We start from the raw sequence: 21,112 nt of genomic DNA, 5'->3' as shown, positions 1-21,112 counted from the left end.
CTTCTTTTGAACTCAGATATGAAGTAGCCCCAAGGTCAGACAGTGAGGAGAGCGGCTCAGAGTTTGAGGACGAGGTGAGTCTCATCTCTGTAAAGCTGACAGCCCGTAGAGTTTAGAGGTCGACCGGTTAATCGAAATCGAATCGAAATGTTCTCATGTTCTGAGCAAGGAACTTCAACGGTAGCTTTCTAACATAGCACACATTTTTACATTTATTACGTTCTTCCCAAACACTTTGTTTTTGCATCATTTAAACCAAATTCAACATGTTTCATTACTTATTTGAGGCTAAATTGATTTTATTGATGTTTTATATTAAGGTAAAATAAGTGTTAATTCAGTATTGTTGTAATTGTCATTATTACAAATAAAAACAATCGGCCGATTAATCGGTATCGGCTTTTTTGGTCCTCCAATAATCGGTATCAGCGCTGAAAAATGATAATCGGTCGACCTCTAATAGAGTTATATTGAGTCAAACCCCACTCCACCAGACCTCTACACAATGACAGCCCACTACTCCCCTCAGCTGTCAGCTCCTACAGATGTCTGACTCCTTTTGTCTTTACTGAGCTTCATTAGAGCTTCAAACAGCCTCCCTGTCATCTTCCCTTCTTCCTAAGTATGTCCTCTGTGGAGGAGCTTTTAACGCACAGTGCCGTGAAAGAGTATTTGCCCCCTTTCTGATTTTATTTTTTTGCATATTTTTGAAACTGAATGTTGTCAGATCTTCAGTCGAAACCTAATATTAGATAAAGGGACCCTGAGTTTACAAATAACAAAAAAATATATCTACTTATTTTATTTATTTAATTAACAAAGTTATGCAACAGCTAAGTGGTCCAGGTCCTGAGGCAGCAGAGCATCCCCAAACCATCACACTACCACCACCATGCCGGACCCCAAACCATCACACTACCACCACCATGCTGGACCCCAAACCATCACACTACCACCACCATGCTGGACCCCAAACCATCACACTACCACCACCATGCTGGACACCAAACCATCACACTACCACCACCATGCTGGACCCCAAAAACCATCACACTACCATCACCACCACCATGCTGGACCCCAAACCATCACACTACCACCACCATGCTGGACCCCAAACCATCACACCACCACCACCATGCTGGACCCCAAACCATCACACTACCACCACCATGCTGGACCCCAAACCATCACACTACCACCACCATGCTGGACCCCAAACCATCACACTACCACCACCATGCTGGACACCAGACCATCACACTACCACCACCATGCTGGACCCCAAACCATCACACTACCACCACCATGCTGACCCCAAACCATCACACTACCACCACCATGCTGGACCCCAAACTGGACCCCAAACACACTACCACCACCATGCTGACCCCAAACCATCACACTACCACCACCATGCTGGACCCCAAACCATCACACTACCACCACCATGCTGGACACCAAACCATCACACTACCACCACCATGCTGGACACCAAACCATCACACTACCACCACCATGCTGGACCCCAAACCATCACACTACCACCACCACCATGCTGACCCCAAACCATTACACTACCACCACCATGCTGGACCCCAAACCATTACACTACCACCACCATGCTGACCCCAAACCATCACACTACCACCACCATGCTGACCCCAAACCATCACACTACCACCACCATGCTGGACCCCAAACCATCACACTACCACCACCATGCTGGACCCCAAACCATCACACTACCACCACCATGCTGACCCCAAACCATCACACTACCACCACCACGCTGACCCCAAACCATCACACACCACCAGCACCACGCTGGACCCCAAACCATCACACTACCACCACCACCATGCTGACCCCAAACCATTACACTACCACCACCATGCTGACCCCAAACCATCACACTACCACCACCACCATGCTGACCCCAAACCATCACACCACCACCACCATGCTGGACCCCAAACCATCACACTACCACCACCATGCTGACCCCAAACCATCACACTACCACCATGCTGACCCCAAACCATCACACTACCACCACCATGCTGACCCCAAACCATCACACTACCACCACCATGCTGGACCCCAAACCATCACACTACCGCCACCATGCTGACCCCAAACCATCACACTACCGCCACCATGCTGACCCCAAACCATCACACTACCACCACCATGCTGGACCCCAAACCATCACACTACCACCACCATGCTGACCCCAAACCATCACACTACTACCACCATGCTGACCCCAAACCATCACACTACCACCACCATGCTGGACCCCAAACCATCACACTACCACCTCCATGCTGAACCCAAACCATCACACTACCACCACCATGCTGACCCCAAACCATCACACTACCACCACCATGCTGGACCCCAAACCATCACACTACCACCACCATGCTGGACCCCAAACCATCACACTACCACCACCATGCTGGACCCCAAACCATCACACTACCACCACCATGCTGACCCCAAACCATCACACTACCACCACCATGCTGGACCCCAAACCATCACACTACCACCACCATGCTGACCCCAAACCATCACACTACCACCACCATGCTGGACCCCAAACCATCACACTACCACCACCATGCTGACCCCAAACCATCACACTACCACCACCATGCTGACCCCAAACCATCACACTACCACCACCATGCTGACCCCAAACCATCACACTACCACCACCATGCTGGACCCCAAACCATCACACTACCACCACCATGCTGACCCCAAACCATCACACTACCAGCACCATGCTGACCCCAAACCATCACACCACCATCACACTACCACCACCATGCTGACCCCAAACCATCACACTACCACCACCATGCTGACCCCAAACCATCCACTGACCCCAAACCATCACACTACCACCACCATGCTGACCCCAAACCATCACACTACCACCACCATGCTGGACCCCAAACCATCCCACTACCACCACCATGCTGACCCCAAACCATCACACTACCACCACCATGCTGGACCCCAAACCATCACACTACCCCCACCATGCTGGACCCCAAACCATCACCCTACCACCACCATGCTGACCCCAAACCATCCCACTACCACCCCCATGCTGGACCCCAAACCATCACACCACCACCACCATGCTGACCCCAAACCATCACACTACCACCACCATGCTGGACCCCAAACCATCACACTACCACCACCATGCTGGGCCCCACACCATCACACTACCACCACCATGCTGGACCCCAAACCATCACACTACCACCACCATGCTGACCCCAAACCATCACACTACCACCACCATGCTGGACCCCAAACCATCACACTACCACCACCATGCTGGACACCAAACCATCACACTACCACCACCATGCTGGACACCAAACCATCACACTACCACCACCATGCTGGACCCCAAACCATCACACTACCACCACCATGCTGACCCCAAACCATCACACCACCACCACCATGCTGGACCCCAAACCATCACACTACCACCACCATGCTGACCCCAAAACCATCACACTACCACCACCATGCTGGACCCCAAACCATCACACTACCACCACCATGCTGACCCCAAAACCATCACACCACCACCACCATGCTGACCCCAAACCATCACACTACCACCACCATGCTGACCCCAAACCATCACACTACCACCACCATGCTGGACCCCAAACCATCACACTACCACCACCATGCTGACCCCAAACCATCACACTACCAGCACCATGCTGACCCCAAACCATCACACCACCATCACACTACCACCACCATGCTGACCCCAAACCATCACACTACCACCACCATGCTGACCCCAAACCATCACACTACCACCACCATGCTGACCCCAAACCATCACACTACCACCACCATGCTGGACCCCAAACCATCCCACTACCACCACCATGCTGACCCCAAACCATCACACTACCACCACCATGCTGGACCCCAAACCATCACACTACCACCACCATGCTGGACCCCAAACCATCACACTACCACCACCATGCTGACCCCAAACCATCACACTACCACCACCATGCTGGACCCCAAACCATCACACCACCACCACCATGCTGGACCCCAAACCATCACACTACCACCACCATGCTGGACCCCAAACCATCACACTACCACCACCATGCTGGACCCCAAACCATCACACTACCACCACCATGCTGGACCCCAAACCATCACACTACCACCACCATCCTGACCCCAAACCATCACACTACCACCACCATGCTGGACCCCAAACCATCACACTACCACCACCATGCTGGACACCAAACCATCACACTACCACCACCATGCTGGACACCAAACCATCACACTACCACCACCATGCTGGACCCCAAACCATCACACTACCACCACCATGCTGACCCCAAACCATCACACTACCACCACCATGCTGACCCCAAACCATCACACTACCACCACCATGCTGGACACCAAACCATCACACCACCACCACCATGCTGACCCCAAACCATCACACTACCACCACCATGCTGGACACCAAACCATCACACTACCACCACCATGCTGACCCCAAACCATCACACTACCACCACCATGCTGGACCCCAAACCATCACACTACCACCACCATGCTGACCCCAAACCATCACACTACCAGCACCATGCTGACCCCAAACCATCACACCACCATCACACTACCACCACCATGCTGACCCCAAACCATCACACTACCACCACCATGCTGACCCCAAACCATCACACCACCACCACCATGCTGACCCCAAACCATCACACTACCACCACCATGCTGGACCCCAAACCATCCCACTACCACCACCATGCTGACCCCAAACCATCACACTACCACCACCATGCTGGACCCCAAACCATCACACTACCACCACCATGCTGGACCCCAAACCATCACACTACCACCACCATGCTGACCCCAAACCATCACACTACCACCACCACGCTGACCCCAAACCATCACACTACCAGCACCATGCTGGACCCCAAACCATCACACTACCACCACCACCATGCTGACCCCAAACCATTACACTACCACCACCATGCTGACCCCAAACCATCACACTACCACCACCATGCTGACCCCAAACCATCACACTACCACCACCATGCTGGACCCCAAACCATCACACTACCACCACCATGCTGACCCCAAACCATCACACTACCAGCACCATGCTGACCCCAAACCATCACACCACCATCACACTACCACCACCATGCTGACCCCAAACCATCACACTACCACCACCATGCTGACCCCAAACCATCACACCACCACCACCATGCTGACCCCAAACCATCACACTACCACCACCATGCTGGACCCCAAACCATCCCACTACCACCACCATGCTGACCCCAAACCATCACACTACCACCACCATGCTGGACCCCAAACCATCACACTACCACCACCATGCTGGACCCCAAACCATCACACTACCACCACCATGCTGACCCCAAACCATCACACTACCACCACCACGCTGACCCCAAACCATCACACTACCAGCACCATGCTGGACCCCCAAACCATCACACTACCACCACCACCATGCTGACCCCAAACCATCACACTACCACCACCACCATGCTGACCCCAAACCATTACACTACCACCACCATGCTGACCCCAAACCATCACACCACCACCACCATGCTGGACCCCAAACCATCACACTACCGCCACCATGCTGGACCCCAAACCATCACACTACCGCCACCATGCTGACCCCAAACCATCACACTACCACCACCATGCTGGACCCCAAACCATCACACTACCACCACCATGCTGACCCCAAACCATCACACTACCACCACCATGCTGGACCCCAAACCATCACACTACCACCACCATGCTGGACCCCAAACCATCACACTACCACCACCATGCTGGACCCCAAACCATCACACTACCACCACCATGCTGACCCCAAACCATCACACTACCACCACCATGCTGGACCCAAACCATCACACCACCACCACCATGCTGACCCCAAACCATCACACTACCACCACCATGCTGGACCCCAAACCATCACACTACCACCACCATGCTGACCCCAAACCATCACACTACCACCACCATGCTGGACCCCAAACCATCACACTACCACCACCATGCTGACCCCAAACCATCACACTACCACCACCATGCTGGACCCCAAACCATCACACTACCACCACCATGCTGACCCCAAACCATCACACCACCACCACCATGCTGACCCCAAACCATCACACTACCACCACCATGCTGACCCCAAACCATCACACTACCACCACCATGCTGGACCCCAAACCATCACACTACCACCACCATGCTGACCCCAAACCATCACACTACCAGCACCATGCTGACCCCAAACCATCACACCACCATCACACTACCACCACCATGCTGACCCCAAACCATCACACTACCACCACCATGCTGACCCCAAACCATCACACCACCACCACCATGCTGACCCCAAACCATCACACTACCACCACCATGCTGGACCCCAAACCATCACACTACCACCACCATGCTGACCCCAAACCATCACACTACCACCACCATGCTGACCCCAAACCATCACACCACCACCACCATGCTGACCCCAAACCATCACACTACCACCACCATGCTGGACCCCCAAACCATCCCACTACCACCACCATGCTGACCCCAAACCATCACACTACCACCACCATGCTGGACCCCAAACCATCACACTACCACCACCATGCTGGACCCCAAACCATCACACTACCACCACCATGCTGACCCCAAACCATCACACTACCACCACCATGCTGGACCCCAAACCATCACACTACCACCACCATGCTGACCCCAAACCATCACACTACCACCACCATGCTGACCCCAAACCATCACACTACCACCACCATGCTGGACCCCAAACCATCACACTACCACCACCATGCTGGACCCCAAACCATCACACTACCACCACCATGCTGGACCCCAAACCATCACACTACCACCACCATGCTGGACCCCAAACCATCACACTACCACCACCATGCTGGACCCCAAACCATCACACTACCACCACCATGCTGGACCCCAAACCATCACACTACCACCACCATGCTGACCCCAAACCATCACACTACCACCACCATGGACACCAAACCATCACACTACCACCACCATGCTGACCCCAAACCATCACACTACCACCACCATGCTGGACCCCAAACCATCACACTACCACCACCATGCTGACACCAAACCATCACACTACCACCACCATGCTGGACCCCAAACCATCACACTACCACCACCATGCTGGACCCCAAACCATCACACTACCACCACCACCATGCTGACCCCAAACCACACTACCACCACCACTACCACCACCATGCTGGACCCCAAACCATCACACTACCACCACCATGCTGACCCCAAACCATCACACTACCACCACCATGCTGACCCCAAAACCATCACACTACCACCACCATGCTGGACCCCAAACCATCACACTACCACCACCATGCTGGACCCCAAACCATCACACTACCACCACCATGCTGACCCCAAACCATCACACTACCACCACCACCACGCTGAACCCAAACCATCACACTACCAGCACCATGCTGGACCCCAAACCATCACACTACCACCACCATGCTGACCCCAAACCATCACACTACCACCACCATGCTGACCCCAAACCATCACACCACCACCACCATGCTGGACCCCAAACATCACACTACCGCCACCATGCTGACCCCAAACCATCACACTACCACCACCATGCTGACCCCAAACCATCACACTACCACCACCATGCTGGACCCCAAACCATCACACTACCACCACCATGCTGACCCCAAACCATCACACTACTACCACCATGCTGACCCCAAACCATCACACTACCACCACCATGCTGGACCCCAAACCATCACACTACCACCACCATGCTGACCCCAAACCATCACACTACTACCACCATGCTTACCCCAAACCATCACACTACCACCACCATGCTGACCCCAAACCATCACACTACCACCACCATGCTGGACCCCAAACCATCACACTACCACCACCATGCTGGACCCCAAACCATCACACTACCACCACCATGCTGACCCCAAACCATCACACTACCACCACCATGCTGACCCCAAACCATCACACTACCACCACCACCATGCTGACCCCAAACCATCACACTACCACCACCATGCTGACCCCAAACCATCACACTACCACCACCACCATGCTGACCCCAAACCATCACACTACCACCACCATGCTGACCCCAAACCATCACACTACCACCACCATGCTGGACACCAAACCATCACACCACCACCACCATGCTGACCCCAAACCATCACACTACCACCACCATGCTGGACACCAAACCATCACACTACCACCACCATGCTGACCCCAAACCATCACACTACCACCACCATGCTGGACCCCAAACCATCACACTACCACCACCATGCTGACCCCAAACCATCACACTACCACCACCATGCTGGACCCCAAACCATCACACCACCACCACCATGCTGACCCCAAACCATCACACTACCACCACCATGCTGACCCCAAACCATCACACTACCAGCACCATGCTGACCCCAAACCATCACACTACCACCACCATGCTGACCCCAAACCATCACACCACCACCACCATGCTGGACCCCAAACCATCACACTACCACCACCATGCTGACCCCAAACCATCACACTACCACCACCATGCTGACCCCAAACCATCACACTACCACCACCATGCTGACCCCAAACCATCACACCACCACCACCATGCTGGACCCCAAACCATCACACTACCACCACCATGCTGACCCCAAACCATCACACTACCACCACCATGCTGGACCCCAAACCATCACACCACCACCACCATGCTGACCCCAAACCATCACACTACCACCACCATGCTGGACCCCAAACCATCACACTACCACCACCATGCTGGACCCCAAACCATCACACTACCACCACCATGCTGACCCCAAACCATCACACTACCACCACCATGCTGGACCCCAAACCATCACACTACCACCACCATGCTGGACCCCACACCATCACACTACCACCACCATGCTGGACCCCAAACCATCCCACTACCACCACCATGCTGACCCCAAACCATCACACTACCACCACCATGCTGGACCCCAAACCATCACACTACCACCACCATGCTGGACACCAAACCATCACACTACCACCACCATGCTGGACACCAAACCATCACACTACCACCACCATGCTGGACCCCAAACCATCACACTACCACCACCATGCTGACCCCAAACCATCACACTACCACCACCATGCTGACCCCAAACCATCACACTACCACCACCATGCTGGACACCAAACCATCACACCACCACCACCATGCTGACCCCAAACCATCACACTACCACCACCATGCTGACCCCAAACCATCACACTACCACCACCATGCTGGACACCAAACCATCACACCACCACCACCATGCTGACCCCAAACCATCACACTACCACCACCATGCTGGACACCAAACCATCACACTACCACCACCATGCTGACCCCAAACCATCAAACTACCACCACCATGCTGGACCCCAAACCATCACACTACCACCACCATGCTGACACCAAACCATCACACTACCACCACCATGCTGAACCCCAAACCATCACACTACCACCACCATGCTGACCCCAAACCATCACACCACCACCACCATGCTGACCCCAAACCATCACACTACCACCACCATGCTGACCCCAAACCATCACACTACCACCACCATGCTGGACCCCAAACCATCACACTACCACCACCATGCTGACCCCAAACCATCACACTACCAGCACCATGCTGACCCCAAACCATCACACCACCATCACACTACCACCACCATGCTGACCCCAAACCATCACACCACCACCACCATGCTGACCCCAAACCATCACACTACCACCACCATGCTGGACCCCAAACCATCCCACTACCACCACCATGCTGACCCCAAACCATCACACTACCACCACCATGCTGGACCCCAAACCATCACACTACCACCACCATGCTGGACCCCAAACCATCACACTACCACCACCATGCTGACCCCAAACCATCACACTACCACCACCACGCTGACCCCAAACCATCACACTACCAGCACCATGCTGGACCCCAAACCATCACACTACCACCACCACCATGCTGACCCCAAACCATTACACTACCACCACCATGCTGACCCCAAACCATCCCAAACCATCACACTACCACCACCATGCTGACCCCAAACCATCACACTACCACCACCATGCTGGACCCCAAACCATCACACTACCACCACCATGCTGACCCCAAACCATCACACTACCAGCACCATGCTGACCCCAAACCATCACACTACCAGCACCATGCTGACCCCAAACCATCACACCACCATCACACTACCACCACCATGCTGACCCCAAACCATCACACTACCACCACCATGCTGACCCCAAACCATCACACCACCACCACCATGCTGACCCCAAACCATCACACTACCACCACCATGCTGACCCCAAACCATCCCACTACCACCACCATGCTGACCCCAAACCATCACACTACCACCACCATGCTGACCCCAAACCATCACACTACCACCACCATGCTGGACCCCAAACCCCCAAACCATCACACTACCACCACCATGCTGACCCCAAACCATCACACTACCACCACCACGCTGACCCCAAACCATCACACTACCAGCACCATGCTGGACCCCAAACCATCACACTACCACCACCACCATGCTGACCCCAAACCATCACACTACCACCACCACCATGCTGACCCCAAACCATTACACTACCACCACCATGCTGACCCCAAACCATCACACCACCACCACCATGCTGGACCCCAAACCATCACACTACCGCCACCATGCTGGACCCCAAACCATCACACTACCGCCACCATGCTGACCCCAAACCATCACACTACCACCACCATGCTGGACCCCAAACCATCACACTACCACCACCATGCTGACCCCAAACCATCACACTACCACCACCATGCTGGACCCCAAACCATCACACTACCACCACCATGCTGGACCCCAAACCATCACACTACCACCACCATGCTGGACCCCAAACCATCACACTACCACCACCATGCTGACCCCAAACCATCACACTACCACCACCATGCTGGACACCAAACCATCACACCACCACCACCATGCTGACCCCAAACCATCACACTACCACCACCATGCTGGACACCAAACCATCACACTACCACCACCATGCTGACCCCAAACCATCACACTACCACCACCATGCTGGACACCAAACCATCACACTACCACCACCATGCTGACCCCAAACCATCACACTACCACCACCATGCTGGACCCCAAACCATCACACTACCACCACCATGCTGACCCCAAACCATCACACCACCACCACCATGCTGACCCCAAACCATCACACTACCACCACCATGCTGACCCCAAACCATCACACTACCACCACCATGCTGGACCCCAAACCATCACACTACCACCACCATGCTGACCCCAAACCATCACACTACCAGCACCATGCTGACCCCAAACCATCACACCACCATCACACTACCACCACCATGCTGACCCCAAACCATCACACTACCACCACCATGCTGACCCCAAACCATCACACCACCACCACCATGCTGACCCCAAACCATCACACTACCACCACCATGCTGGACCCCAAACCATCACACTACCACCACCATGCTGACCCCAAACCATCACACTACCACCACCATGCTGACCCCAAACCATCACACTACCACCACCATGCTGGACCCCAAACCATCACACTACCACCACCATGCTGGACCCCAAACCATCACACTACCACCACCATGCTGGACCCCAAACCATCACACTACCACCACCATGCTGGACCCCAAACCATCACACTACCACCACCATGCTGGACCCCAAACCATCACACTACCACCACCACCATGCTGACCCCAAACCATCACACTACCACCACCATGCTGGACCCCAAACCATCACACTACCACCACCATGCTGACCCCAAACCATCACACTACCACCACCATGCTGACCCCAAACCATCACACTACCACCACCATGCTGGACCCCAAACCATCACACTACCACCACCATGCTGGACCCCAAACCATCACACTACCACCACCATGCTGACCCCAAACCATCACACTACCACCACCACCACGCTGAACCCAAACCATCACACTACCAGCACCATGCTGGACCCCAAACCATCACACTACCACCACCATGCTGACCCCAAACCATCACACTACCACCACCATGCTGACCCCAAACCATCACACCACCACCACCATGCTGGACCCCAAACCATCACACTACCGCCACCATGCTGACCCCAAACCATCACACTACCGCCACCATGCTGACCCCAAACCATCACACTACCACCACCATGCTGGACCCCAAACCATCACACTACCACCACCATGCTGACCCCAAACCATCACACTACTACCACCATGCTGACCCCAAACCATCACACTACCACCACCATGCTGGACCCCAAACCATCACACTACCACCACCATGCTGACCCCAAACCATCACACTACTACCACCATGCTTACCCCAAACCATCACACTACCACCACCATGCTGGACCCCAAACCATCACACTACCACCACCATGCTGGACCCCAAACCATCACACTACCACCACCATGCTGGACCCCAAACCATCACACTACCACCACCATGCTGACCCCAAACCATCACACTACCACCACCATGCTGACCCCAAACCATCACACTACCACCACCACCATGCTGACCCCAAACCATCACACTACCACCACCATGCTGACCCCAAACCATCACACTACCACCACCACCATGCTGACCCCAAACCATCACACTACCACCACCATGCTGACCCCAAACCATCACACTACCACCACCATGCTGGACACCAAACCATCACACCACCACCACCATGCTGACCCCAAACCATCACACTACCACCACCATGCTGGACACCAAACCATCACACTACCACCACCATGCTGGACACCAAACCATCACACTACCACCACCATGCTGACCCCAAACCATCATCACACTCACACACCACCATGCTGCTGACCCCAAACCATCACACTACCACCACCATGCTGGACCCCAAACCATCACACTACCACCACCATGCTGACCCCAAACCATCACACTACCACCACCATGCTGGACCCCAAACCATCACACTACCACCACCATGCTGACCCCAAACCATCACACCACCACCACCATGCTGACCCCAAACCATCACACTACCACCACCATGCTGACCCCAAACCATCACACTACCACCACCATGCTGACCCCAAACCATCACACTACCACCACCATGCTGACCCCAAACCATCACACCACCACCACCATGCTGGACCCCAAACCATCACACTACCACCACCATGCTGACCCCAAACCATCACACTACCACCACCATGCTGACCCCAAACCATCACACTACCACCACCATGCTGACCCCAAACCATCACACCACCACCACCATGCTGGACCCCAAAACCATCACACTACCACCACCATGCTGACCCCAAACCATCACACTACCACCACCATGCTGGACCCCAAACCATCACACTACCACCACCATGCTGACCCCAAACCATCACACTACCACCACCATGCTGGACCCCAAACCATCACACTACCACCACCATGCTGGACCCCAAACCATCACACTACCACCACCATGCTGACCCCAAACCATCACACTACCACCACCATGCTGACCCCAAACCATCACACTACCACCACCATGCTGACCCCAAACCATCACACTACCACCACCATGCTGGACCCCAAACCATCCCACTACCACCACCATGCTGGACCCCAAACCATCACACTACCACCACCATGCTGACCCCAAACCATCACACTACCACCACCATGCTGGACCCCAAACCATCACACTACCACCACCATGCTGACCCCAAACCATCACACTACCAGCACCATGCTGGACCCCAAACCATCACACCACCACCACCATGCTGGACACCAAACCATCACACTACCACCACCATGCTGACCCCAAACCATCACACTACCAGCACCATGCTGGACCCCAAACCATCACACCACCACCACCATGCTGACCCCAAACCATCACACTACCACCACCATGCTGGACCCCAAACCATCACACTACCACCACCATGCTGGACCCCAAACCATCACACTACCACCACCATGCTGGACCCCAAACCATCACACTACCACCACCATGCTGGACCCCAAACCACCACACTACCACCACCATGCTGGACCCCAAACCATCACACTACCACCACCATGCTGGACCCCAAACCATCACACTACCACCACCATGCTGGACCCCAAACCATCACACTACCACCACCATGCTGGACCCCAAACCATCACACTACCACCACCATGCTGGACCCCAAACCATCCCACTACCACCACCATGCTGGACCCCAAACCATCACTCTACCAACATCACACTTGACCTTTGATATGAGGTTCTTACTGTGGAGTGTTTGGCATAATGGTTTTAGGCCAGGCATAATGGTTTTAGGCCAGGCATAATGGTTTTAGGCCAGGCATATTGGTTTTAGGCCAGGCATAATGGTTTTAGGCCAGGCATAATGGGACCCATCTCATCCAAACAGTTATACTTTGACTCATCTGTCCATAGAACATTCTACCAAGAGCAAATTTGAGTCAACGTTTTGGACGAGATGGATCCCATTATGCCTGGTAAAAACTAAACACAGCATTCCACAGTAACTTTGTTTATGAAATAAATGAAGTAAGTATGTAATTGTTGTGTTAATTTGTTCACTCAGGTTCCCTTTATCTAATATTAGGTTTTGGTTGAAGAGCTGATTACATTCAGTATCAAAAATATGCAAAAGTAGTGAACATTTGAAAGGGGAAAATACTTTTTCACTGCACTGTCGTAAAACCCTTTGTGTGTTTCAGGATGAAGAGGAGGTCCCAGGAGCGTCCAGCCGGCCAGACTCTCAGTCTGAGGAGAAGAGGATCATCGATCCCAACAGTGGCGAGTTCCCAGAGAAAGTAACCAAGCAGATCATCGAGTAGGTCTCTCTTTCATACCCTAACCCAAACCTCTGACCCCTAATCCCTAGCCCATGCACATCATTGAGTAGGTCTCCCTTTCATACCCTACCCTCCGACCCTTAACCCAAGCACATCAATGAGGAGACTCAGTTAGATAGCAAATGTTCAGTTTTTCCTGAAAGATTATTTGTTTAGGAGAAATCGCTCCGTTTTGTTCATCACGTTTAGCTACGAAAAAAACCTGTATCCAGGAGTGTAATCCTATTCGCAAGCTCATTAGCATAACACAACGTTAACTATTCATGAAAATCGCAAATGAAATGAAATCAATATGCTAGCTCTCAAGCTTAGCCTTTTGTTATCAACACTGTCATCTCAGATTTTCAAAATATGCTTCTCAACCATAGCAAAACAAGCATTTGTGTAATAGTATTGATAGCTAGCGTAGCATTTAGCGTAGCATTTAGCGTTAGCATTCAGCAGGCAACATTTTCACAAAAACCAGAAAAGCATTCAAAAAAAATAATTTACCTTTGAAGAACTTCGGATGTTTTCAATGAGGAGACTCTCAGTTAGATAGCAAATGTTCAGTTTGTCCAAAAATATTCTTTGTATAGGAGAAATCGCTCCGTTTGGTACATCACGTTTGGCTACCAAAAAAAAACGAAAATTCAGTCATCAAAACGCCAAACTTTTTTCCAAATTAACTCCGTAATATCGACTGAAACATGGCAAACGTTGTTTAGAATCAATCCTCAAGGTGTTTTTCACATATCTCTTCGATGATATATCGTTCGTGGAAGTGTGCTTTCCCCTCTGAATCCCATGGGAAAATGCCTGCAGCTGAAGATTACGCACCAATTTAGACAAAGGACACCGGGCGGACACCTGGTAAATGTAGTCTCTTATCTTCCAATGATATGCCTACAAACACGTCACAATGCTGTAGACATCTTGGGGAAACGACAGAAAGGACAGGCTCAATTCCTGGAGCATTCACAGCCATATAAGGAGACAATGGAAAACAGAGCCTCAAAAATTCTGCTAATTTCCTGTTTGAAGTTTCGTCTTGGTTTCGCCTGTAGCATCAGTTCTGTGGCACTCACAGATAACATCTTTGCAGTTTTGGAAACGTCAGAGTGTTTTCTTTCCAAAGCTGTCAATTATATGCATAGTTGAGCATCTTTTTGTGACAAAATATTGCGCTTAAAACGGGCACGTTTTTTTTATCAGTCTGAATAATGAAATAGCGCCCCCATAGGTTGAAGAGGTTAACGCATGCACATCATCGAGTAGGTCTCCCTTTCACACCCTAACCTCTGACCCCTAACTCATGCACATCATTGAGTAGGTCTCCTTTTCACACCCTAACCTCTGACTCCTAAATCATGCACATCATTGAGTAGGTCTCCTTTTCACACCCTAACCTCTGACCCCTAAACCATGCACATCATCGAGTAGGTCTCCCTTTCACACCCTAACCTCTGAACTCTAACCCCTAAACCATGCACATCATCGAGAAGGTCTCCCTTTCACACCCTAATTTCTAATCTCTAACCCATGCACATAATATAATAATAATAATAATAATAATATAATAATATAATAATATATGCCATTTATAATAATATAATAATATAATATATGCCATTTAGCAGACGCTTTTATCCAAAGCGACTTACAGTCATGTGTGCATACATTCTACGTATGGGTGGTCCCGGGAATCGAACCCACTACCCTGGCGTTACAAGCGCCATGCTCTACCAACTGAGCTACAGAAGGACCACATCATCGAGTAGGTCTCCCTTTCACACCCTAACCTCTGAACTCTAACCCCTAAACCATGCACATCATCGAGAAGGTCTCCCTTTCATGCCCTAACCCTAATCTCTGACCCTTAACCCAAGCACATTATCGAGTAGGTCTCCCTTTCATGCCCTAACCCTAATCTCTGACCCTTAACTCAAGCACATTATCGAGTAGGTCTCCCTTTCATAGGTCTCCCTGGTGTACTATTTAATGAAGCTGCCAGTTGAGGACTTGTGAAGCGTCTGTTTCTCAAACTAGACACGAATGTACTTGTGCTCAGTTGTGCACCGGGCCCTCCCACTCCTCTTTCTATTCTGGTTAGGGCCAGTTTGCGCTGTTCTGTGAAGGGAGTAGTACACAGCGTTGGACAAGATCTTCAGTTTCTTGGCAATTTATTGCATGTAATAGCCTTCATTTCTCAGAACAAGAATAGACTGACGAATTTCAGAAGAAAGTTATTTGTTTCTGACCTTCTTGAGCCTGTAATTGAACCCACAAATGCTGATGCTCCAGATACACAACTAGTCTTAAGAAGGCCAGTTTTATTGCTTCTTTAATCAGAACAACAATTTTCAGCTGTGCTAAAATAATTTGCAAAAGTGTTTTCTAATGATCAATTAGCCTTTTAAAATAATAAACTTGGATTAGCTAACACAATGTGCCAGTAGAACACAGGAGTGAGTGATGGTTGCTGATAATGGGCCTCTGTACGCCTATGTAGATATTCCATGAAAATCAGCAGTTTGCTGCTACAATATTCATTTACAACATTAACAATGTCTACACTGTATTTCTGATCACTTTGATGTTATTTTAATGGACAAAAAAGGTGCTTTTCTTTCAAAAACAAGGACATTTCTAAGTGACCCCAAACACGGTAGTGTACATACTTTGACTTAGACTTAAAGCAACCTCATGGGTAAGCTATAGGCATTGTCTTTCAGCTGAAAGAAAGTGAATTTCAGCTCTTTCGGGCGTTAAAAATAGGTAATTAACATGTGTTTTATACATCTTAGGTCTGCAAAGCAGGATGTTGATGATGAGTACACGGTGCCAGAGACTGAACTGACCATCTTCCAGCAGTCCTACTACGGTGTGGCTCACGCCATCATTGAGAGGGTCGACAAACAGTCTTCGCTGCTCATCAACGGCATGCTCAAACACTACCAGGTAAACCTAGCTCAAACACTACCAGGTAAACCTAGCTCAAACACTACCAGGTAAACCTAGCTCAAACACTACCAGGCTCAAACACTACCAGGTAAACCTAGCTCAAACACTACCAGGTAAACCTAGCTCAAACACTACCAGGTTAACCTAGCTCAAACACTACCAGGTAAACCTAGCTCAAACACTACCAGGTAAACCTAGCTCAAACACTACCAGGTAAACCTAGCTCAAACACTACCAGGTAAACCTAGCTCAAACACTACCAGGTAAACCTAGCTCAAACACTACCAGGTAAACCTAGCTCAAACACTACCAGGTAAACCTAGCTCAAACACTACCAGGTAAACCTAGCTCAAACACTACCAGGTAAACCTAGCTCAAACACTACCAGGTAAACCTAGCTCAAACACTACCAGGTAAACCTAGCTCAAACACTACCAGGTAAACCTAGCTGAAACACTACCAGGTAAACCTAGCTGAAACACTACCAGGTAAACCTAGCTGAAACACTACCAGGTTAACCTAGCTCAAACACTACCAGGTAAACCTAGCTCAAAAACTACCAGGTAAACCTAGCTGAAACACTACCAGGTAAACCTAGCTCAAACACTACCAGGTAAACCTAGCTCAAAAACTACCAGGTAAACCTAGCTCAAACACTACCAGGTAAACCTAGCTCAAACACTACCAGGTAAACCTAGCTCAAACACTACCAGGTAAACCTAGCTGAAATACTACCAGGCTCAAACACTACCAGGTAAACCTAGCTCAAACACTACCAGGTAAACCTAGATCAAACACTACCAGGTAAACCTAGCTCAAACACTACCAGGTGAAACCAAGCTGAAATACTACCAGGTAAACCTAGCTCAAACACTACCAGGTAAACCTAGCTCAAACACTACCAGGTAAACCTAGCTCAAACACTACCAGGTAAACCTAGCTCAAACACTACCAGGTAAACCTAGCTCAAACACTACCAGGTAAACCTAGCTCAAACACTACCAGGTAAACCTAGCTCAAACACTACCAGGTAAACCTAGCTCAAACACTACCAGGTAAACCTAGCTCAAACACTACCAGGCTCAAACACTACCAGGTAAACCTAGCTGAAATACTACCAGGCTCAAACACTACCAGGTAAACCTAGCTCAAACACTACCAGGTAAACCTAGCTGAAATACTACCAGGTAAACCTAGCTGAAATACTACCAGGTAAACCTAGCTCAAACACTACCAGGTAAACCTAGCTGAAATACTACCAGGCTCAAACACTACCAGGTAAACCTAGCTCAAACACTACCAGGTAAACCTAGCTCAAACACTACCAGGTAAACCTAGCTCAAACACTACCAGGTAAACCTAGCTCAAACACTACCAGGTAAACCTAGCTCAAACACTACCAGGTAAACCTAGCTCAAACACTACCAGGCTCAAACACTACCAGGTAAACCTAGCTGAAATACTACCAGGCTCAAACACTACCAGGTAAACCTAGCTGAAATACTACCAGGTAAACCTAGCTGAAATACTACCAGGTAAACCTAGCTCAAACACTACCAGGTAAACCTAGCTGAAATACTACCAGGCTCAAACACTACCAGGTAAACCTAGCTCAAACACTACCAGGTAAACCTAGCTCAAACACTACCAGGTAAACCTAGCTCAAACACTACCAGGTAAACCTAGCTCAAACACTACCAGGTAAACCTAGCTTAAACACTACCAGGTAAACCTAGCTCAAACACTACCAGGTAAACCTAGCTCAAACACTACCAGGTTAACCTAGCTCAAACACTACCAGGTTAACCTAGCTCAGACACTACCAGGTGAAACCAAGCTGAAATACTACCAGGTAAACCTAGCTCAAACACTACCAGGTAAACCTAGCTCAAACACTACCAGGTAAACCTAGCTCAAACACTACCAGGTAAACCTAGCTCAAACACTACCAGGTAAACCTAGCTCAAACACTACCAGGTTAACCTAGCTCAAACACTACCAGGTTAACCTAGCTCAAACACTACCAGGTAAACCTAGCTCAAACACTACCAGGTAAACCTAGCTCAAACACTACCAGGTAAACCTAGCTGAAATACTACCAGGCTCAAACACTACCAGGTAAACCTAGCTCAAACACTACCAGGTAAACCTAGCTGAAACACTACCAGGTAAACCTAGCTGAAATACTACCAGGTAAACCTAGCTCAAACACTACCAGGTAAACCTAGCTCAAAAACTACCAGGTAAACCTAGCTGAAATACTACCAGGTAAACCTAGCTCAAACACTACCAGGTAAACCTAGCTCAAAAACTACCAGGTAAACCTAGCTCAAACACTACCAGGTAAACCTAGCTCAAACACTACCAGGTAAACCTAGCTCAAACACTACCAGGTAAACCTAGCTCAAACACTACCAGGTAAACCTAGCTGAAATACTACCAGGCTCAAACACTACCAGGTAAACCTAGCTCAAACACTACCAGGTAAACCTAGATCAAACACTACCAGGTAAACCTAGATCAAACACTACCAGGTGAAACCAAGCTGAAATACTACCAGGTAAACCTAGCTCAAACACTACCAGGTAAACCTAGCTCAAACACTACCAGGTTAACCTAGCTCAAACACTACCAGGTTAACCTAGCTCAAACACTACCAGGTAAACCTAGCTCAAACACTACCAGGTAAACCTAGCTCAAACACTACCAGGTAAACCTAGCTCAAACACTACCAGGTAAACCTAGCTCAAACACTACCAGGTAAACCTAGCTCAAACACTACCAGGTAAACCTAGCTCAAACACTACCAGGCTCAAACACTACCAGGTAAACCTAGCTGAAATACTACCAGGCTCAAACACTA

At 50.6% G+C, this 21,112-nt stretch overlaps 1 protein-coding gene across 33 annotated transcripts in view; it reads left to right on the top strand.

Annotated features, from left to right (window-relative positions):
- The window catches only part of smarca2 (SWI/SNF related, matrix associated, actin dependent regulator of chromatin, subfamily a, member 2), a 214,611-nt gene that overhangs the window by 31,493 nt on the left and 162,006 nt on the right, over positions 1-21,112 (top strand). For 31 of the 33 annotated variants that reach the window (XM_052479896.1, XM_052479900.1, XM_052479899.1 and 28 more), the window contains 3 exons: positions 17-74; positions 15,169-15,284; positions 18,093-18,246. In XM_052479896.1, the coding sequence (XP_052335856.1) occupies positions 17-74; positions 15,169-15,284; positions 18,093-18,246 (328 nt within the window). Of the gene's footprint in view, positions 1-16; positions 75-15,168; positions 15,285-18,092; positions 18,247-19,068; positions 19,079-20,775; positions 20,784-21,112 lie in introns of those variants that run through there. The other 2 variants (XM_052479927.1, XM_052479929.1) reach the window with 2 other exon arrangements.

This window comes from Oncorhynchus keta, chromosome 25 (assembly GCF_023373465.1).
Source record: "Oncorhynchus keta strain PuntledgeMale-10-30-2019 chromosome 25, Oket_V2, whole genome shotgun sequence".
Lineage (NCBI taxonomy): Eukaryota > Metazoa > Chordata > Actinopteri > Salmoniformes > Salmonidae > Oncorhynchus > Oncorhynchus keta.
This window is presented reverse-complemented; position numbering and strand designations above follow the sequence as displayed.